Raw genomic sequence first — 17,427 nt, 5'->3', positions numbered from 1 at the left:
ATGGTTAAAGGATTCCCTTTTCTCTGTAATAATAAAACAGTACCTGTACTTGATCCCAACTAAGATATAATTACCCCTTATTGGGGGCAGAACAGCCCTATTGGGTTTATTTAATGGTTAAATGATTCCCTTTTCTCTGTAATAATAAAACAGTACCTGTACTTGATCCCAACTAAGATATAATTACCCCTTATTGGGGCAGAACAGCCCTATTGGGTTTATTTCATGGTTAAATGATTCCCTTTTCTCTGTAATAATAAAACAGTACCTGTACTTGATCCCAACTAAGATATAATTACCCCTTATTGTAGGCAAAGCAATCCTATTGGGTTTAATTACAGCTTAAATAATTTTTTTTAGAAGACTTAGGGTAAGAGATCAATCTAAGCTACTGTATTACTTATTTGTGGTATAGGGAAACCTGCTGTAATTTAATATTTCAGATCAGCTACGGAGCCACGGATGCCATTTTCACTGACAGATGGAGGTTCCCATACGTCTACCGAATGGTCCCTAATGACGGATATTTGTATAAAGCTCTCATTCAGCTGCTGAAGCACTTTGGTTGGACCTGGGTGGGAATCTTTTTTACAGATATTAAGAGTGATTATAAAAAGAGAGAACTAACGGAGTTGATTACAAGCAATGGGATATGTGTGGAATTTGCTTATGAATTAGACTGGAAGGAATTGAAACGGGAATCCTGCTGGGCATGTGTGATCCAAAGAACAACTGCCAGAGTTATCATAGTGAGTGTTCCCCGCGAGCAGATAACATTAGATCTGGCCTCTATACATGGACATTCTAGATTCAGGAGAATATGGATTTTGATAGTCACATCGTATAAAGATCCCGTTTTTCATTACGGTTTTTCAGAAATCTTCAATGGAAGTTTGGCTTTTCTAATATCTGGTGATGAAATTCCCGGATTTGAGGATTACTTCCTCAGTGCAAATCCTGCTCGGTACCCAGAAGATCCCTACATTAACTCGATGTGGTTGGGTTGGTTTAGATGTAGTACTCCTCAAATGAGTGATGCACCCGGTATTAAGGACTCTATGCTCGGTGACTGTCTCGGAAATGAGACCCTTGCATCAGTTTCTGAACTTAGACCGCTGGATCTCAGAGTACCATCCAGTGTGTACAAGGCTGTGTATTTGTTGGCCCAGGCTCTACATGTATTGCTCTCAGAGAAGACTTCTCATGGGGCTCCTACAGAGAAAGCCCGACTGGAGAGGGAACTGAACCCATGGAAGGTGCACTTTTTGTATTATGTTTATTCTCTTTTAGTTTAGTCATTTCTTCATATGGTTACATAGGTATTTTATGCTAAAAATAGACAAGTTTAAAGCATTAATATCACCCCAGGGTATTCCCCCATCATTGCCCTCACCATGAAGTGCTATTTGCTCTGTTTCAAGTGGAAGTTCATTTCCTCAAGTCTAAGGAGGAGCTTTTGTTCTTTGATCTTTTTTCATATCGAAAAGATCATGTTCAGAGAAACAAGCCCAACCTTGACAGTCCTTGTTCCATTTTTTTGTACAGGTATAGGACCCGTTATCCAGAATGCTCAGGACCTGGGGTTTTCTGGATAAGGGGATCTTTCTGTAATTTGGATCTCCTACCTTAAGTCTGCTGATAAAATAATTTAAACAGTAATTAAACCCAATAGAATTATTTTGGCTCCACTAAGGATTACAGTAATTATATATTAGTTGGGATCAAGTACAGGTACTGTTTTATTATTACAGAGAAAAGGGAATCATTTAACCATTAAATAAACCCAATAGGGCTGTTCTGCCCCAATAAGGGGTAATTATATCTTAGTTGGGATCAAGTACAGGTACTGTTTTATTATTACAGAGAAAAGGGAATCATTTAACCATTAAATAAACCCAATAGGGCTGTTCTGCCCCAATAAGGGGTAATTATATCTTAGTTGGGATCAAGTACAGGTACTGTTTTATTATTACAGAGAAAAGGGAATCATTTAACCATGAAATAAACCCAATAGGGCTGTTCTGCCCCAATAAGGGGTAATTATATCTTAGTTGGGATCAAGTACAGGTACTGTTTTATTATTACAGAGAAAAGGGAATCATTTAACCATGAAATAAACCCAATAGGGCTGTTCTGCCCCCAATAAGGGGTAATTATATCTTAGTTGGGATCAAGTACAGGTACTGTTTTATTATTACAGAGAAAAGGGAATCATTTAACCATGAAATAAACCCAATAGGGCTGTTCTGCCCCCAATAAGGGGTAATTATATCTTAGTTGGGATCAAGTACAGGTACTGTTTTATTATTACAGAGAAAAGGGAATCATTTAACCATTAAATAAACCCAATAGGGCTGTTCTGCCCCCAATAAGGGGTAATTATATCTTAGTTGGGATCAAGTACAGGTACTGTTTTATTATTACAGAGAAAAGGGAATCCTTTAACCATGAAATAAACCCAATAGGGCTGTTCTGCCCCCAATAAGGGGTAATTATATCTTAGTTGGGATCAAGTACAGGTACTGTTTTATTATTACAGAGAAAAGGGAATCATTTAACCATTAAATAAACCCAATAGGGCTGTTCTGCCCCAATAAGGGGTAATTATATCTTAGTTGGGATCAAGTACAGGTACTGTTTTATTATTACAGAGAAAAGGGAATCATTTAACCATGAAATAAACCCAATAGGGCTGTTCTGCCCCAATAAGGGGTAATTATATCTTAGTTGGGATCAAGTACAGGTACTGTTTTATTATTACAGAGAAAAAGAAAATCATTTTTAAAAATGTGAATTATTTGATTAAAATGGAGCCTATGGGAGATGGCCTTTCCGTAATTTGGAACTTTCTGGAGAAGGAGTCCGATACCTGTACTATTTAATTGTTTCATTCCTTTTACCAGTTCAGTTTCACTTACAAGAAGAACTTACCAGAACCTAAAAAGCCAAGGGAAAAGCTCAGGGCACTAAGAGCAGATAAAGGAAAGGCATTCAATTCATTTGATTAAAAAAGATCAACATTACCTGTCATTTTTGTCAGTTGCACTCTATTCACAGTATACTCTGCACTTTCATATACCTACATAATTAACAATATACACACACATATCCACAAAAGTGCAACTATTTGGATAGTGGAGGAATTATCTCTTTAGACAGCAGCTCCATTTACACAGATGAGAGACAGGTACGTGGGGTTTCAAACTAAGATTTGGCAAATTTATTTAACAGCAGTTTTGGCAGAATATGAAAATTCATACAGTCGAGATCCCCAATATAACAAATAAGTGACAGTCTTGCTGAAAAAGAAACTGTCCCTCTCTGAGGAGACACACAGTCCCACTTGGGCAGATTAATCCAATGAGAGTAAAGGCAAGATACTCTCTCGGTCCTTTGTAGAATCCCTGTGCTCTCCTAGAAGCAGCAGCTCCTCAATCCCAAGTCTTTACGGCAGGGATCCCCAACATTTTGTACCCGTGAGCAACATTTAAATATAAAAAGAAGTTGGGGAGCAACACAAGCATGAAAATGTTTCTGTGGGTGTCAAATAAGGGCTATGATTGGCTATTCAGAAGCTCAATGTGGACTGGCAGCCTACAGGACGCTCTTTTTGGCAGTACACATCATCCTTTTGCTTCCAAGTCACAAATGAAAAAATAGCCACCTGTTTTGAGGCCACTGGGAACAACATCAAAGGGGTTGGTGAGCCAAATGTTGCCCCCGAACCAATTGTTGGGGATCAATGCTTTAGGGCATCAGATAGTAGCTGGTCCTTGCTACTAGGATATCCACCTCTTGTCAATAGAGGTTCCTCAGTCTCAGAGGTAACAGTTCTTGTCCCAAACCCACTTTTACCAGCAGAATAAATTCTACACCTCAGCTCCAGTTGCCCCTCTCTCCCAGAACAGAGAGCAGAAACACTTCTCCTGGAGCCAACTTTCAAAGGAGAATGCAATTCAAAATGTAAAAAGCATACTGCCCAACAGCCCTCCTATTGTTTAGTAAAAACACCACACGTTTGGCTCACCTAATCAAATATTTACTCAGTCACACTTACTCACATTTTCTGAACAGGCAGCCATCTCTAAAAAGGTATTCTCCCTTCATTTCCCTCCTTGCTTCATACTGCACATGTGTTTCATTCCCTCCCCCCCTCCCCTCTGCCAGATCCGCTTCTGATTGGCTGGTGGGCATGTGTAGCTCTGAACAGCAGACAGGATCAAGTTACACACATGCTCAGTGAATAGGAAGGCTGCCGCTGGCACCTACAGGAAGGGGAGAGAGATTTCAGTGATGTCACTGGAGTCTTCACACTGCTGTAGGCAGTGTTTCATCTCATACTAGGGGGAGGTTATGTCTTCACCCATTGTTCACATCTTTCTTTTAATTTGTGGTGGGGGGAGCTCATATATAATGTACCCCAATATACACAGAAAGGTCACACCTGCTTAGTTAGGCTGCCCAAAATATAAAAAAGTACCACCCCCTCCTTTTTAAAAATGATGCCTCAGACCCTTATTGTAGGTCAGGTTTGATGTTAAAGTTGAGAAACTGGAATCCATGGTCAGGGACCTTCATTTTGTCCAAACCTTTATGTACTCCTTTGTACATATTTGTGGTATAATGTCACATCAGTTGTGGTACAATATCACATCATGCACCGAGTTCACACTGAGCTCTTCCAACCAGAGTCTCTACAGTCTGGCAGGTATTGCTGGGAACTAGTCCACACTAGGCCTCCTTGGTGGAGCCCAAAGCTTCTCTTACTATCTCACCCTGTCTAACATTCCTAGAGGGTTCTGTAACAGGAGACCCCTGCCACTAACTGTGCCTCATTCATAGGGTTGCTCATTCCCAACTTCACTGAGGCATTTGTTACCTTATTAATTCACCTTCTTAACCTTAGGTTTTTCAGCAGCATCAACCCCTCCATAACATTATTATGTTGTTTTTCCTCAGCTAAATCACTTGCTAAGAAATATTCATTTTACATCTTCATCATCCCAAGAAGAGATTTACATCAATAAGGATGGAGAAGCTCCAGGACAATATGACCTGACAAACTGGGTTGTACCCCCTGGTGAGAGAGAAGGTCAAGTGAATGTGATTAAAGTGGGAAGCTTCAGCACTTTGACCCCAGACCAGCTGATTGTCAATGACAGCGCCATCTTGTGGCACCCAACTTTTACAGAGGTGAGCTCCTGGTAAGGATCAATAAAGGGAAATTCACAATGTATACAGACAAATACATCTCAAGCAAAAAGAAACTAAAATTGTCCTCCCCTTTAAGCAAAACAGGGATGGTTTGCCCATATATTGTGATTTTTATGCCAACCAAGAGCACTTAACCATTGGCTAATCTCAATGCTACACACAGACAATGTATATGGGTATAAGCCAATCATATTGGGAAATAGTACTACCTATTACACTATCACCAGTGGGAAAGCATTCAGAGAAGATAAGTCGCCACCACTAGAGGAAATGATCTTGGCACTGACTAATCTCATGTATCAGCACCCTAAGCTGTCTGGTTACCTGGAACCTATATGGAAAACCCACCTAGCTTCCTTTTTAAAAGATCTGAGGGCACATTTTCCCCTCTTGGACCAGGGACAATTCTATCTATAACAGTAACTTTTGGAAAAGATCGGTATCTATCAGCACAGTCAGGGAAATGTCTGGCTACTGGTGTTTGGCATTTAATATTAGTTATCTTAGAAACATGTTCTCTATCCTTTCTTTAATCTATGGCTGGTTTGTCCTACATGTTGGATTTTTACACTTTTCACATTTTAAAAGATAAATCACATACCTAGGGGCAGATTTACTTTTAGCTTTTTTAGCTTTGAAACTCATATAAACTCGACTTGGTATTTTTTCGAATAAAACATGATCATTCTTTTTATTTTCAGCAGCCATTTTAGGAGCATTGGCGCTCATTCTTGGAAAACAATAACGTGTTTAAGTTTCACTTTAAACAGTGATGGGATTAACTTCTCCTTAAAACTGGGTTAAACTGAAAATAATGATGGAAATTAACTTCTCCTTAAAACTGGGTGGAATAGAAAACAATGGTGAGATTAACTTCTCCTTAAAGGACAAGGAAAGGCAAAGTCACTTGGGGGTGCCAAAATGTTAGGCACCCCCAAGTGACTTTAATCGCTTACCTTGTACCCCGGAGTGGTGCCCCTGTTAGGAGAAAACTGCACCAGCCCTGGGTACCTGTAGCAATGTGCTTTCTCCTTCCTGCTTAGGCGCATGCCCAGTAGAGTGAAAAGTTGACTTCTCTGTGCGCCCTCATGAACCAGGAAGAAGGAAGCGCTGGCAGCTACCCCGGGCTCTCTCCCAACAGGGGCACCAGCCCGGGGTAGCTTGGCGGTGCCTAACATTTTGGCACCCTCAAGTGACTTTTCCTTTCCATGTCCTGTAAAACTGAGTGAAACAGAAAATAATGATGGGATTAACTTCTCCTTGAAACTGAGTGAAACAGAAAATAATGATTGGATTAACTTCTCCTTGAAACTGGGTGATATAGAAAACAATGATGGGATAAACTTCTCCTTGAAACTGGGTGAAACAGAAAATAATGATGAGATTAACTTCCCCTTGAAACTGGGTGAAACAGAAAATAAAGATGGGATTAACTTCTCTTTGAAACTGAGTGAAACAGAAAATAATGATTGGATTAACTTCTCCTTGAAACTGAGTGAAACAGAAAATAATGATTGGATTAACTTCTCCTTGAAACTGGGTGATATAGAAAACAATGATGGGATAAACTTCTCCTTGAAACTGGGTGAAACAGAAAATAATGATGAGATTAACTTCCCCTTGAAACTGGGTGAAACAGAAAATAAAGATGGGATTAACTTCTCTTTGAAACTGAGTGAAACAGAAAATAATGATTGGATTAACTTCTCCTTGAAACTGGGTGAAACAGAAAATAATGATGAGATCTACTTCTCCTTAAAACTGGGTGAAACAGAAAATAATTAATGATTAACTTCTCCTTGAAAAAGTGTGCACAGACTGTCACTGACAATTCTCTTCCTCTACAATTCTTAGCCTCCACAAGGCTCAATAGTAGTTTTTTACAAAAAAGAAAATTAACTAAACATTAATAACGTTTTACCTGAGTTATTTTAGAAAAATACGATTTTTTTCGTGAAGAAAATTTCTGAAAAACATGAAATTTTCAAGAAAAAATACTGAAAAATGTGTGTACTGGTAAAAACCCATTCATAAATCTCAAAAATATCTACAAGTAAAAAAAAATCAACTTTTTCTCAAAATTGCCTAATAAATGTGCCCCTTAATGTTACAGTTTATATAGTGTTTCATCTCATATCTCCTGTTACTAGTTGAAGAAGTAAGGGATTGTTGTGGTATTCGCAGTTTGCAGGAGCAATGATGGAGTTTGGCCCCTCCCACAATGGAACAGTAACTAAAAGTGCAAGAGGACTGGCCATGTGGAGGAGGGGCAGAAGTGCCGCAGTAGATGGTATTGTCAATAGCAAAGTACCAAACTATAGATGGTAGATGAACAAATGCCTGAGCTCAAAAGGAATATTTCCCTTCCTAACATCTAGAATAGCTCCACACACATGGAAAGCAGGAAGAGGAAAAGGAGGATGAGAGGAAATGACATCACACATAAGGAAGGGGAATGGGTGGGTCTACAGACAAGCAAATAAACATGTTGAAATATAACTTTGGTCACTAGGTGGCAGCAAAACAATGTTTATGCATCTAAACCATTAAATACAATAACTAACAGCTGGGGCAGCACACTGGGCTGAAATGTAGACTTTTCTGCTGTATCTCCAGCCTTTATCAAAGTTACAGGCACAAGTGATTACCCGTAGAGAAACCCCAAGTGGCGCGAAGCAGAAAATGAATTCACCCCCCCTCCCCCCCAGTGTATATTGTACAAGAGTTAGAAAAAAGGGCAATAAATGTAAATCAAAATCGTGTGAACAAAAATGTAAAGATAAATAAAGAAATAAAAAAGCATCAGGCAACACACATTGCTCTAGCAACACTGAACTGCAACTCTAACCCCAGCACTCAGGTAAGTGTAACGATGCAGGTAGGTCTCAGGCTGGTAGCCACGGGCACATTTACAGCATGATGGGAACTGTGTGTGGAGCATGTAGTTCATATTATAGGGGATGTCCGGTGTACTCACTAATAGAGCTCTAAAGTAGTTGTTGCAAAGCCACATTTGTGATGGAGAGCATACGGCTTACTCACAACTACTAAGGATCAACGAATATACCCAGGTGACCTGTTCACCAGCAGTGCGTTCCAAGTTAAGCTGTATCTATATGTAACGAGTATGTTGATGAAGATGAGACAAGTCTATAGTCATTTAATTGATCTAGAGCTTATAAGCCCAAGTAGACATGATGATCCTGGGAGTCTTCACCCAACAGGGACCTACTGCCTAAGCACTGGAATCTGAGATCCCTGAGACTTTCCCTACATCCAGTGTTGGATGAGTCTCCTTGCAGTGCCGGAATCCCATCAGGCCACCCTTTCACTGCAGTCTCCATGGTTAGCGAGACTCAATGTGGTCCTTCCCAACACAGCTGGGGGGCCTTGGCATTGTGCCATTTGGCAAAGACTCAATTATCTGGGTTTCTAGAACATCTGCTGAATCTGGTAATGAACAATAAACCTTTTAACTTCCCCTTAGCTCTGGGATGGTATGGATATGAAGATTCCATGTATACCAATGTCTTTGCAGATTAAATGCATTATCTGCCCTACCTTGATCTGAGGACAATAGCTCAGGCAGCCCATACCCGCATACAGTCTTTTAGCTGTCGCTGCTCCTGAAATATTTACTACTGGCCATGTTTCCGGCTGCTCCGAGAATTCATCAGCACAGACATATTTGGGCAACTGGATATAATGGGATACATTGCCTTCAGAAGATGTTTAATGGACATTGGAACAGTCCTACCTGGAGTATGTTGTGCACAAATGAAACATACCTGTACATGCTTGGCTGTGATTGAAGAGAACCCTGGGGCAAACCACACTCTCGAGACTCCGTTGCACATCTGCCCCTTTGAGATGTGGGAGTGGCCGTGTGAGGCAGGGGGCAAGGAGAGTGGGCGGAGCAATGGTGATGGTAAAGGCGCTAGAGAACAAGCCAACCATCTGGGGTTGGTGTACATCTGGCTTTAAGCTGTAGCTCCTTCTCTTCCCGAAGGGCTGATTAAACAGGACTAGAGGGAACCAACAGAGCAGTTCATTTTACAACAAAAGTTCTATATATCACTATGGTACATTAGTGCAATGAGGTTAGAAGACCCAGCGTGTACAATATCATTTGAAACAATTAATGAATCACACAATAAATCAAAGCAAAACAAGTGAATGCCTACATCAACAGTCCGACTGTGGCAAATAAACATATAAATACAACACGTGTATATCAGAAACAATGCATTCGAATTGCAAAATGTAAAGCGGTATTGTCTATCAGCAGTACTAGGTGGTACAGTCCTGCAATGGCCTGGCCTTGATATTTCCTCTTATACTTAATATCTGTCAGTATAAACATACAGTGAGTTACTTGCTCAGTACAATGAATAATATTTATACTCTCAATCTAAGGCAATATCCCTGCTGGCTATTATACATCTTATGGACATTTTGTATATTTGTTTTTTGCATTTTTGTATATTAGTCTTTATGTATGTACTACAATGTTCTAAGCAATGTGATTGGAGCTTTACTATTTAAATTCATTTAAATAGTGTAGCATGTTCATGTTACATTTGCCAGTATTGGCACGAAATGCGTAGGGCTTAAACGTACTATGATGTATTAAATTCTTAAATAAAGCATTTTTTGATGCAATTTTTTCCATCTGTATTCCCAGGGTACCCAACCTTTCTTACTCGGGAGCCACAGTCAAATGTAAAAAGACTTGGGGAGCAACACAAGCACCATAAAAGTTCATGGAGGTGCCAAATAAGGGCTTTGATTGGCTATTAGGGGCCTCTATGCACCCTATCAGCTTACAGGAGGCTTTATTTGGTAGGAAATCTTGTTTTTATTCAACCAAAACTTGCCCCCAAGTCAGGAATTCAAAAATAACTCCCTGGTTTGGGGGCACTGAGAGCAACATCCAAGGGGTTGGGGAGCAACATGTTACCCCAGAGCTACTGGTTGGGGATCCCTGCTCTACAGCTTGGAGAGCACCTCTTTCAGATTTATTGCCATTATAAGCCCCTGGCAGCTGGTAATGAGCCACTGGCCTTGGGGACTGTGTGTCCTTTTGTGCATTCATTTTTATTTTGGCCAAATCTCTCGCATTTCCAGCATTTTATGTTACTTCTGTTGTATCAGACCCATCTATAGTCCTATTACATGTTCTATGTCTGGATAGGCCTTTCAGTTCTGATACTTTCCTACATGATTGGTTAATAGCCTCCATGACATCACAGTTAGAGAGGCCCGTGATTGGCTGAGTAGTGGTTGGGGAGTAGTTGCTACATTCTGTAAGGATCCTGGCTCTATATGTAGCACAAACTGCCGCTGGGTTGCATAGTGTATGGCATCTGTTGGGAAATCTTTATTCACTGAACACATGGCTTCTCTTTTGATGTCACCTTTTTCATGAACTTTTTTGATACGTGCAACTTTTTGATGCGACTTTAATGCTGACTTGACTGCGCCATTTTTAATGAGACTGTGCCTTTATTGTTGACTCGACCGCTCCATTTTTTAACAAGACTGTGCCTTTATTGTTGACTCGACCGCTCCATTTTTTAACAAGACTGTGCCTTTATTGTTGACTCGACCGCGCCATTTCTTACCGAGACTGTGCCTTTATTGTTGACTCGACCGCTCCATTTTTTAACGAGACTGTGCCTTTATTGTTGACTCGACTGCTCCATTTTTTAACGAGACTGTGCCTTTATTGTTGACTCGACTGCTCCATTTTTTAACGAGACTGTGCCTTTATTGTTGACTCGACCACTCTGTTTTTTAACATTACATTACATTACATTAACATTTATTTAGAAAGCGCCAACATATTCCGCAGCGCTGTACAATAAGTGGGTTACATACATTGGACATACAGAGTAACATATAAAGCAATAAGTAACCGATACAGGAGGGTAAGAGAGCCCTGCCCAAAAGAGCTTACACTCTACAAGGAGTAACATATAAAGCAATCATTAACCGATACAGGAGGGGAAGGGAGCCCTGCCCAAAAGAGCTTACACTCTACAAGGAATTACTGCATTTCATACATTGGACATACAGAGTAACATATACAGCAATCAGTAACCGATACAGGAGGGGAAGAGGGCCCTGCCCAAAAGAGCTTACACTCTACAAGGAGTAACATATACAGCAATCAGTAACCGATACAGGAGGGGAAGGGAGCCCTGCCCCAAAGAGCTTACACTCTACAAGGAGTAACATATAAAGCAATCAGTAACCGATACAAGAGGGGAAGGGAGCCCTGCCCAAAAGAGCTTACACTCTACAAGGAATTACTGCATTTCATACATTGGACATACAGAGTAACATATAAAGCAATCAATAACCGATACAGGAGGGGAAGAGGGCCCTGCCCAAAAGAGCTTACAGTCTACAAGGAGAAAGGGTTGAGACACAAGGTGTGGGAATGGGCATGACCAGAGTTGTGAGAGGGGGGGCACAGGGTATTGCTAAACTAGATTAGGGTAAGCTTCTCTGAATAAATGTGTTTTTAGAGATCTCTTGAACAAGACTGTGCCTTTATTGTTGACTCGACCGCGCCATTTTTTAACGAGACTGTGCCTTTATTGTTGACTCGACTGCGCCATTTTCTAACGAGACTGTGCCTCTAACGAGACTGTGCCTTTATTGTTGACTCGACTGCGCCATTTTCTAACGAGACTGTGCCTTTATTGTTGACTCAACCATAGGGATGGATTCTCTGCCTGCAAATAATAAAATCTAAAATTCTTTGTCATTAGCCTTAGGAAAACTGCCCAGTGCAATGTCCAAAGCCCCCCGGTGGCCCACCAGAGTAATGCGGGTCCAGTTCAACATGCAGTCCTGAGTTTGAGCTCAGGCAGATCCTGATGTGTCTTTTCTAAAAGTTCCTGGTATAGATAGAAGTGTCCCTTGTACAGGAGGGAGCAACATATAGAATAATGGAAGGGAGCTGTGTTTTCACTTTACGTACCAGGGAAGCAGGCAGTTCCAACTTAGCATCTGATATTTCTGTTATGTATAATCTACTTTAAGTTTTCTGCCACAATATATATATATATATACTTACTTTTGTATAGATTTGGGTATTTATTTTTCACCTGTATAAGGTGTTTCTTATTATCACATCACTGAACATTTTTTATATGCAGCCAATTAATGAGTTCTACATTGCGATTGGTAGAACTATTCTCCAATGTGAGTGGCTTATATTCCTTTAGATTGTTCTGTGTGCGGTATTGGTAATTACCCTATCATTAAGCGCCCTTGGGTGGCATGAAATGTGTAATGATATAAAATAAATTAGAATTCTTTCAAACAACAAGCTGCTTCCTATTTCAACTGGGGTGGGACCTGTGCCAGACTATCTGTATTGCCCTACGCTGGGGCACTAGTACTCCCCTCCCCAGTAACTGGGTTATATTTTTGAAGAGTTATTGTCTGAAGTCACTTGGGGATCAAGCCTGGGGTTTGGCAACAGCAATGCCCCCCTACATTATAGCTGGGTGAGGGGTTTGCTTGACTGCTTATGGTAAAATAATGCTGCGGTTATTGTTCTTCAGATTATAAAAGAATTGCCCGGAAAGTACAATTACCTGCTGTTATGGGGTTTGGTTTCAGATCCCAATCTCCGTGTGCAGTGACAGCTGTATCCCAGGGTACCGGAAAAATTCCCGGGAAGTAGAGTTTTCCTGCTGTTATGACTGTGTGCCCTGCGCAGAGGGACACATCTCCAACACAACAGGTCAGTTTCCCACCAACCTACCAATAACCAACATAACCAAATGTTTTTGCAGCCTTTTCTATTGCAGTTTTGTGGCACATTAGGGGACGTGATGCAGTTATTGGTACACACTGCTGACTATTTAATGTGCTCAGATTGGGGCACGCTGGGGTATCTATGTGATGCTCTATAATAGAAGCACTTTGTGGGCGTTGCCATAGTGCTATGTGGGCGGACTGAAAAGCAGCATAACATTGGGGGTCTATTAATTTGCAAGCAGATAATCACCCTCTTGGGGGGCACTATTAGTTAGGTTGTTAGAAACCCTGTACCCTGCCATCTGCATGAAGCATTAGAACATTACAGAGTCCCTATAGGACATGGCTACTGCTGCGAGGCATAGGCTACTGGTATAGAAAATTGCTGGCTGACCTGGGTGGCTTTGAATGTAAAGCACTTAATACTTATTAAATGTTATATCATTGATCTGTAATGTGTCCTTTATAGAAAGACTGACTGTTCTCTTAGTGCCTTATAAAAAAAGTCTAAAACTGTCTATTTTTCGTCTAAATTAAATGAATAAACCCAATCAAACAAAGAAAGACAGATCCAGTACTCAACACTCAGACCACTGTTGTATAGAGAAAAGTATCCCCAATCTTTATTAGCATACAGTGAATTGACTAATCCATAAATACAGTGGAGGAAATAATTATTTGACCCCTCACTGATTTTGTAAGTTTGTCCAATGACAAAGAAATGAAAAGTCTCAGAACAGTATCATTTCAATGGTAGGTTTAACAGTGGCAGATAGCACATCAAAAGGAAAATCGAAAAAATAACTTGAAATAAAAGATAGCAACTGATTTGCATTTCATTGAGTGAAATAAGTTTTTGAACCCTCTAACAAAAAAAGACTTAATACTTAGTGGAAAAGCCCTTGTTTGCAAGCACAGAGGCCAAACGTTTCTTGTAATTGATGAGCAAGTTTGCGCCCATTTTAGGAGGAATGTTGGTCCCACTCCTCTTTGCAGATCATCTCTAAATCCCTAAGGTTTCTGTCTCTGTGCAACTCTGAGCTTGAGCTCCCTCCATAGGTTTTCTATTGGATTAAGGTCCGGAGACTGACTAGGCCACACCATGACCTTAATGTGCTTCTTCTTGAGCCACTCCTTTGTTGCCTTTGCTGTATGTTTTGGGTCATTGTCGTGCTGGAACACCCATCCACGACCCATTTTCAGTTTCCTGGCAGAGGGAAGGAGGTTGTCGTTCAGGATTTCACAATACATGGCTCCGTCCATTTTCCCGTTAATGCGAATAAGTTGTCCTGTGCCCTTAGCAGAAAAACACCCCCAAAGCAAAATGTTTCCACCCCCATGCTTGACGGTGGGGACGGTGTTTTGGGGGTCATAGGCAGCATTTTTCTTCCTCCAAACACAGCGAGTTGAGTTAATGCCAAAGAGCTCTATTTTGGTCTCATCAGACCACAGCACCTTCTCCCAGTCACTCACAGAATCATTCAGGTGTTCATTGGCAAACTTCAGACGGGCCTGCACATGTGCCTTCTTGAGCAGGGGGACCTTGCGAGCCCTGCAGGATTTTAATCCATTGTGGTGTAATGTGTTTCCAATGGTTTTCTTGGTGACTGTGGTCCCTGCTAATTTGAGGTCATTAACTAACTCCTCCCGTGTAGTTCTAGGATGCTTTTTCACCTTTCTCAGAATCATTGACACCCCACGAGGTGAGATCTTGCGTGGAGCCCCAGAGCGAGGTCGATTGATGGTCATTTTGTGCTCCTTCCATTTTCCAACAATCGCACCAACAGTTGTCACCTTCTCTCCCAGCTTCTTGCTAATGGTTTTGTAGCCCATTCCAGCCTTGTGCAGGTCTACAATTTTGTCTCTGACATCCTTGGACAGCTCTTTGGTCTTTCCCATGTTGGAGAGTTTGGAGTCTGCTTGATTGATTGATTCTGTGGACAGGTGTCTTTTATACAGGTGACTAGTTAAGACAGGTGTCCTTAATGAGGTTGACTAATTGAGTAGAAGTGTCTAACCTCTCTGTGGGAGCCAGAACTCTTAATGGTTGGTAGGGGTTCAAAAACTTATTTCACTCAATGAAATGCAAATCAGTTGCTATCTTTTATTTAAAGTTATTTTTTCGATTTTCCTTTTGATGTGCTATCTGCCACTGTTAAAATAAACCTACCATTGAAATGATACTGTTCTGAGACTTTTCATTTCTTTGTCATTGGACAAACTTACAAAATCAGTGAGGGGTCAAATAATTATTTCCTCCACTGTATAAAATCAATGCCTCATTGTCACCATAACCACATGTGTTGCAGCAACAAGACCCACGTAGGTTCCTCCATAGTCAGAACATTTACTCTACTCCTAGAGTAGAGGAGCTTTTTATAATCCTCTCCAATATCCCACAGATATGGAAACGTGTATCCAATGCCCAGAAGATCAGTGGCCCAATGACAATAGAACTATTTGCATCCAGAAAATAACAGAATTCCTTTCATATGAGGATCCCTTGGGACAGTCTCTGGCTGCAGTCTCGGTTCTCTCCTCTCTTACTGTCATTTCAGTTTTTATGATTTTCATCAAATATCACAAAACTCCTGTGGTCAAGGCCAATAACCAAACCCTGAGCTACTCCCTCCTCCTCTCCCTCACACTGTCCTTCCTCTGCTGCTTCTTGTTCATTGGGCGCCCTCAGAAAGTGACCTGCCTGCTCAGACAAGTTACATTTGGGATCAACTTTACAGTTTCTGTCTCTTGTGTCCTGGCTAAAACTGTCACAGTTGTCATTGCCTTTAATGCCACAAAGCCGGGAAGCAAGATAAAGAAATGGGTGGGAACAAGAGTGTCCCTCTGCCTGGTCCTTCTCTGCTCTCTGCTCCAGGTTGGGATATGCCTGGTCTGGCTGATCTCCTCCCCACCATTCCCAGACTATGACACTCACACTTACACTGGGAAGATGATATTACAATGTAATGAAGGCTCTGTCTCTGCATTCTACACTGTGATTGGTTACATGGGGTTCCTGTCGGGATTAAGTTTCATTGTTGCTTTCCTGGTTAGGAAGTTACCAGCCAGTTTCAATGAGGCCCAGCTGATCACTTTCAGCATGCTGGTGTTCTGCAGTGTTTGGGTGTCCTTCATCCCAGCGTACCTGAGCACCAAGGGCAAATACATGGTGGCTGTGGAGATCTTCGCTATCCTGGCTTCCAGTGCAGGGCTGCTGGGCTGTATCTTCATTCCCAAGTGCTACATTATCCTCTTCCACCCTGAGCAGAACACCCGCCGGTGCCTTACTGGGAAACACTGAATTATTGCTAACCTTCCTGTAATTGTCGCTATTCTTGTTATTATGACGAGTTTTCAGTTTGGACACCTGTAATTCTTCTCCAGAATGTTCCTTGGTAAAGTCAATCTCAATAGAATTCTCCTGATTGTTTCGATGCATTCCATCTCCATGTCCCCTTCATCCTTTCCCTTCAATCCCTCTGTATTCTGTATTTTCAATTCCAAGTGCTACGTTATCCTGTTCCACCCTGAGCAGAACCCCAAGAGACTCCTCACTGGGAAACAAAATCATTTATTGCTAACCTTGCCCGTGTCATTGTAATTATTATAATTCCTTCAAGTCAGTTTGCTCCAGAATTATTTTGCCCTCTGTTTGGGTATTTAGGTTTGTCAGTGTCTGGTTACTGAATACTGTGAAGTAAGACTAGAAAAAACACATGATCTTCCTACATTATGAGATGGAGACCACGGAAAAACCTATATTGGAAATGACTGTTACAGGAATCACAAATAAAATGATGGAAGTATTTAAATGACTGTATGACTCATTTCTGTGGGGGGTTTATTTACTTTATTTTCCTTGTATTCTGACTCCTTTCTCCCTCAGCCTCAGCCATGACAAAATTCAAAGAGTTCAGAGACCTGCTATACGCAGCGGTCTCCCTTCCAAGCACTGACTAGCTTTTCAGATCTATCAAGATCAGGTTTATTTGGGCCACAAGTGAGTTGGTTGAACGTGTTTGAAATACTTTCACAAGAGAGAGAATCAAAGTTGAGAAAGGCGGCAAGCTAAAGTCAAAATGGCCATGAAAAAATTCAAAGAGTTAAGAGACCTAGCATACACAGGCACACTCACGTCAATAGACTGATTTTGAATGGTGTGGCCGCAGGTGATTTGGCTGAAAAAAATGGAAAAACTTTGGCAAATGTAAAAGTCCGGAGAAAGAATCAAAGTTTAAAAAGGCGGCAAGCTAAAGTCAAAATTCAAAGAGTTCAGAGACCTGTTATACGCAGCGGTCTCCCTACCAAGCACTGACCAGGGCAAGCCCTGCTTAACTTTCCAGATCTATCAAGACCAAGGTCATTCGGGCCACAGGTGACTTGGTTGAAAGTGTGTGAAATACTTTCGTGAAGTGTAAAAGTCAAGAGAGAGAA

General features: G+C 41.1%; 1 protein-coding gene across 1 annotated transcript; it reads left to right on the top strand.

Annotated features, from left to right (window-relative positions):
- Window positions 1–325: 325 nt before the first annotated feature.
- LOC100490214 (vomeronasal type-2 receptor 26) lies at window positions 326–16,799 on the top strand. Its single transcript, XM_018089740.2, has 4 exons — window positions 326–1,256; window positions 4,960–5,193; window positions 12,853–12,976; window positions 15,396–16,799. The coding sequence occupies exons 1-4, from the start codon at window positions 507–509 to the stop codon at window positions 16,292–16,294; spliced, it is 2,007 nt and encodes a 668-aa protein (XP_017945229.2). The 5' UTR covers window positions 326–506; the 3' UTR covers window positions 16,295–16,799.
- Window positions 16,800–17,427: the final 628 nt, after the last annotated feature.

This window comes from Xenopus tropicalis, chromosome 2 (genome assembly GCF_000004195.4).
Source record: "Xenopus tropicalis strain Nigerian chromosome 2, UCB_Xtro_10.0, whole genome shotgun sequence".
NCBI lineage: Eukaryota > Metazoa > Chordata > Amphibia > Anura > Pipidae > Xenopus > Xenopus tropicalis.
The sequence above is the reverse complement of the archived record's forward strand: the minus strand, read 5'-3'. Positions and strand labels throughout refer to the sequence as shown.

What these genes read in the sequence shown, in the direction of transcription:
- LOC100490214 (XM_018089740.2), top strand. Translation starts at nt 507, where the DNA reads ATGGTCCCTAATGACGGATATTTGTATAAAGCTCTCATTCAGCTGCTG. An exon ending in GGGAACTGAACCCATGGAAG is followed by an intron (nt 1,257 to 4,959) that starts GTGCACTTTTTG and finishes GTTTTTCCTCAG; the next exon opens with CTAAATCACTTGCTAAGAAA. An exon ending in ACACATCTCCAACACAACAG is followed by an intron (nt 12,977 to 15,395) that starts GTCAGTTTCCCA and finishes AATATCCCACAG; the next exon opens with ATATGGAAACGTGTATCCAA.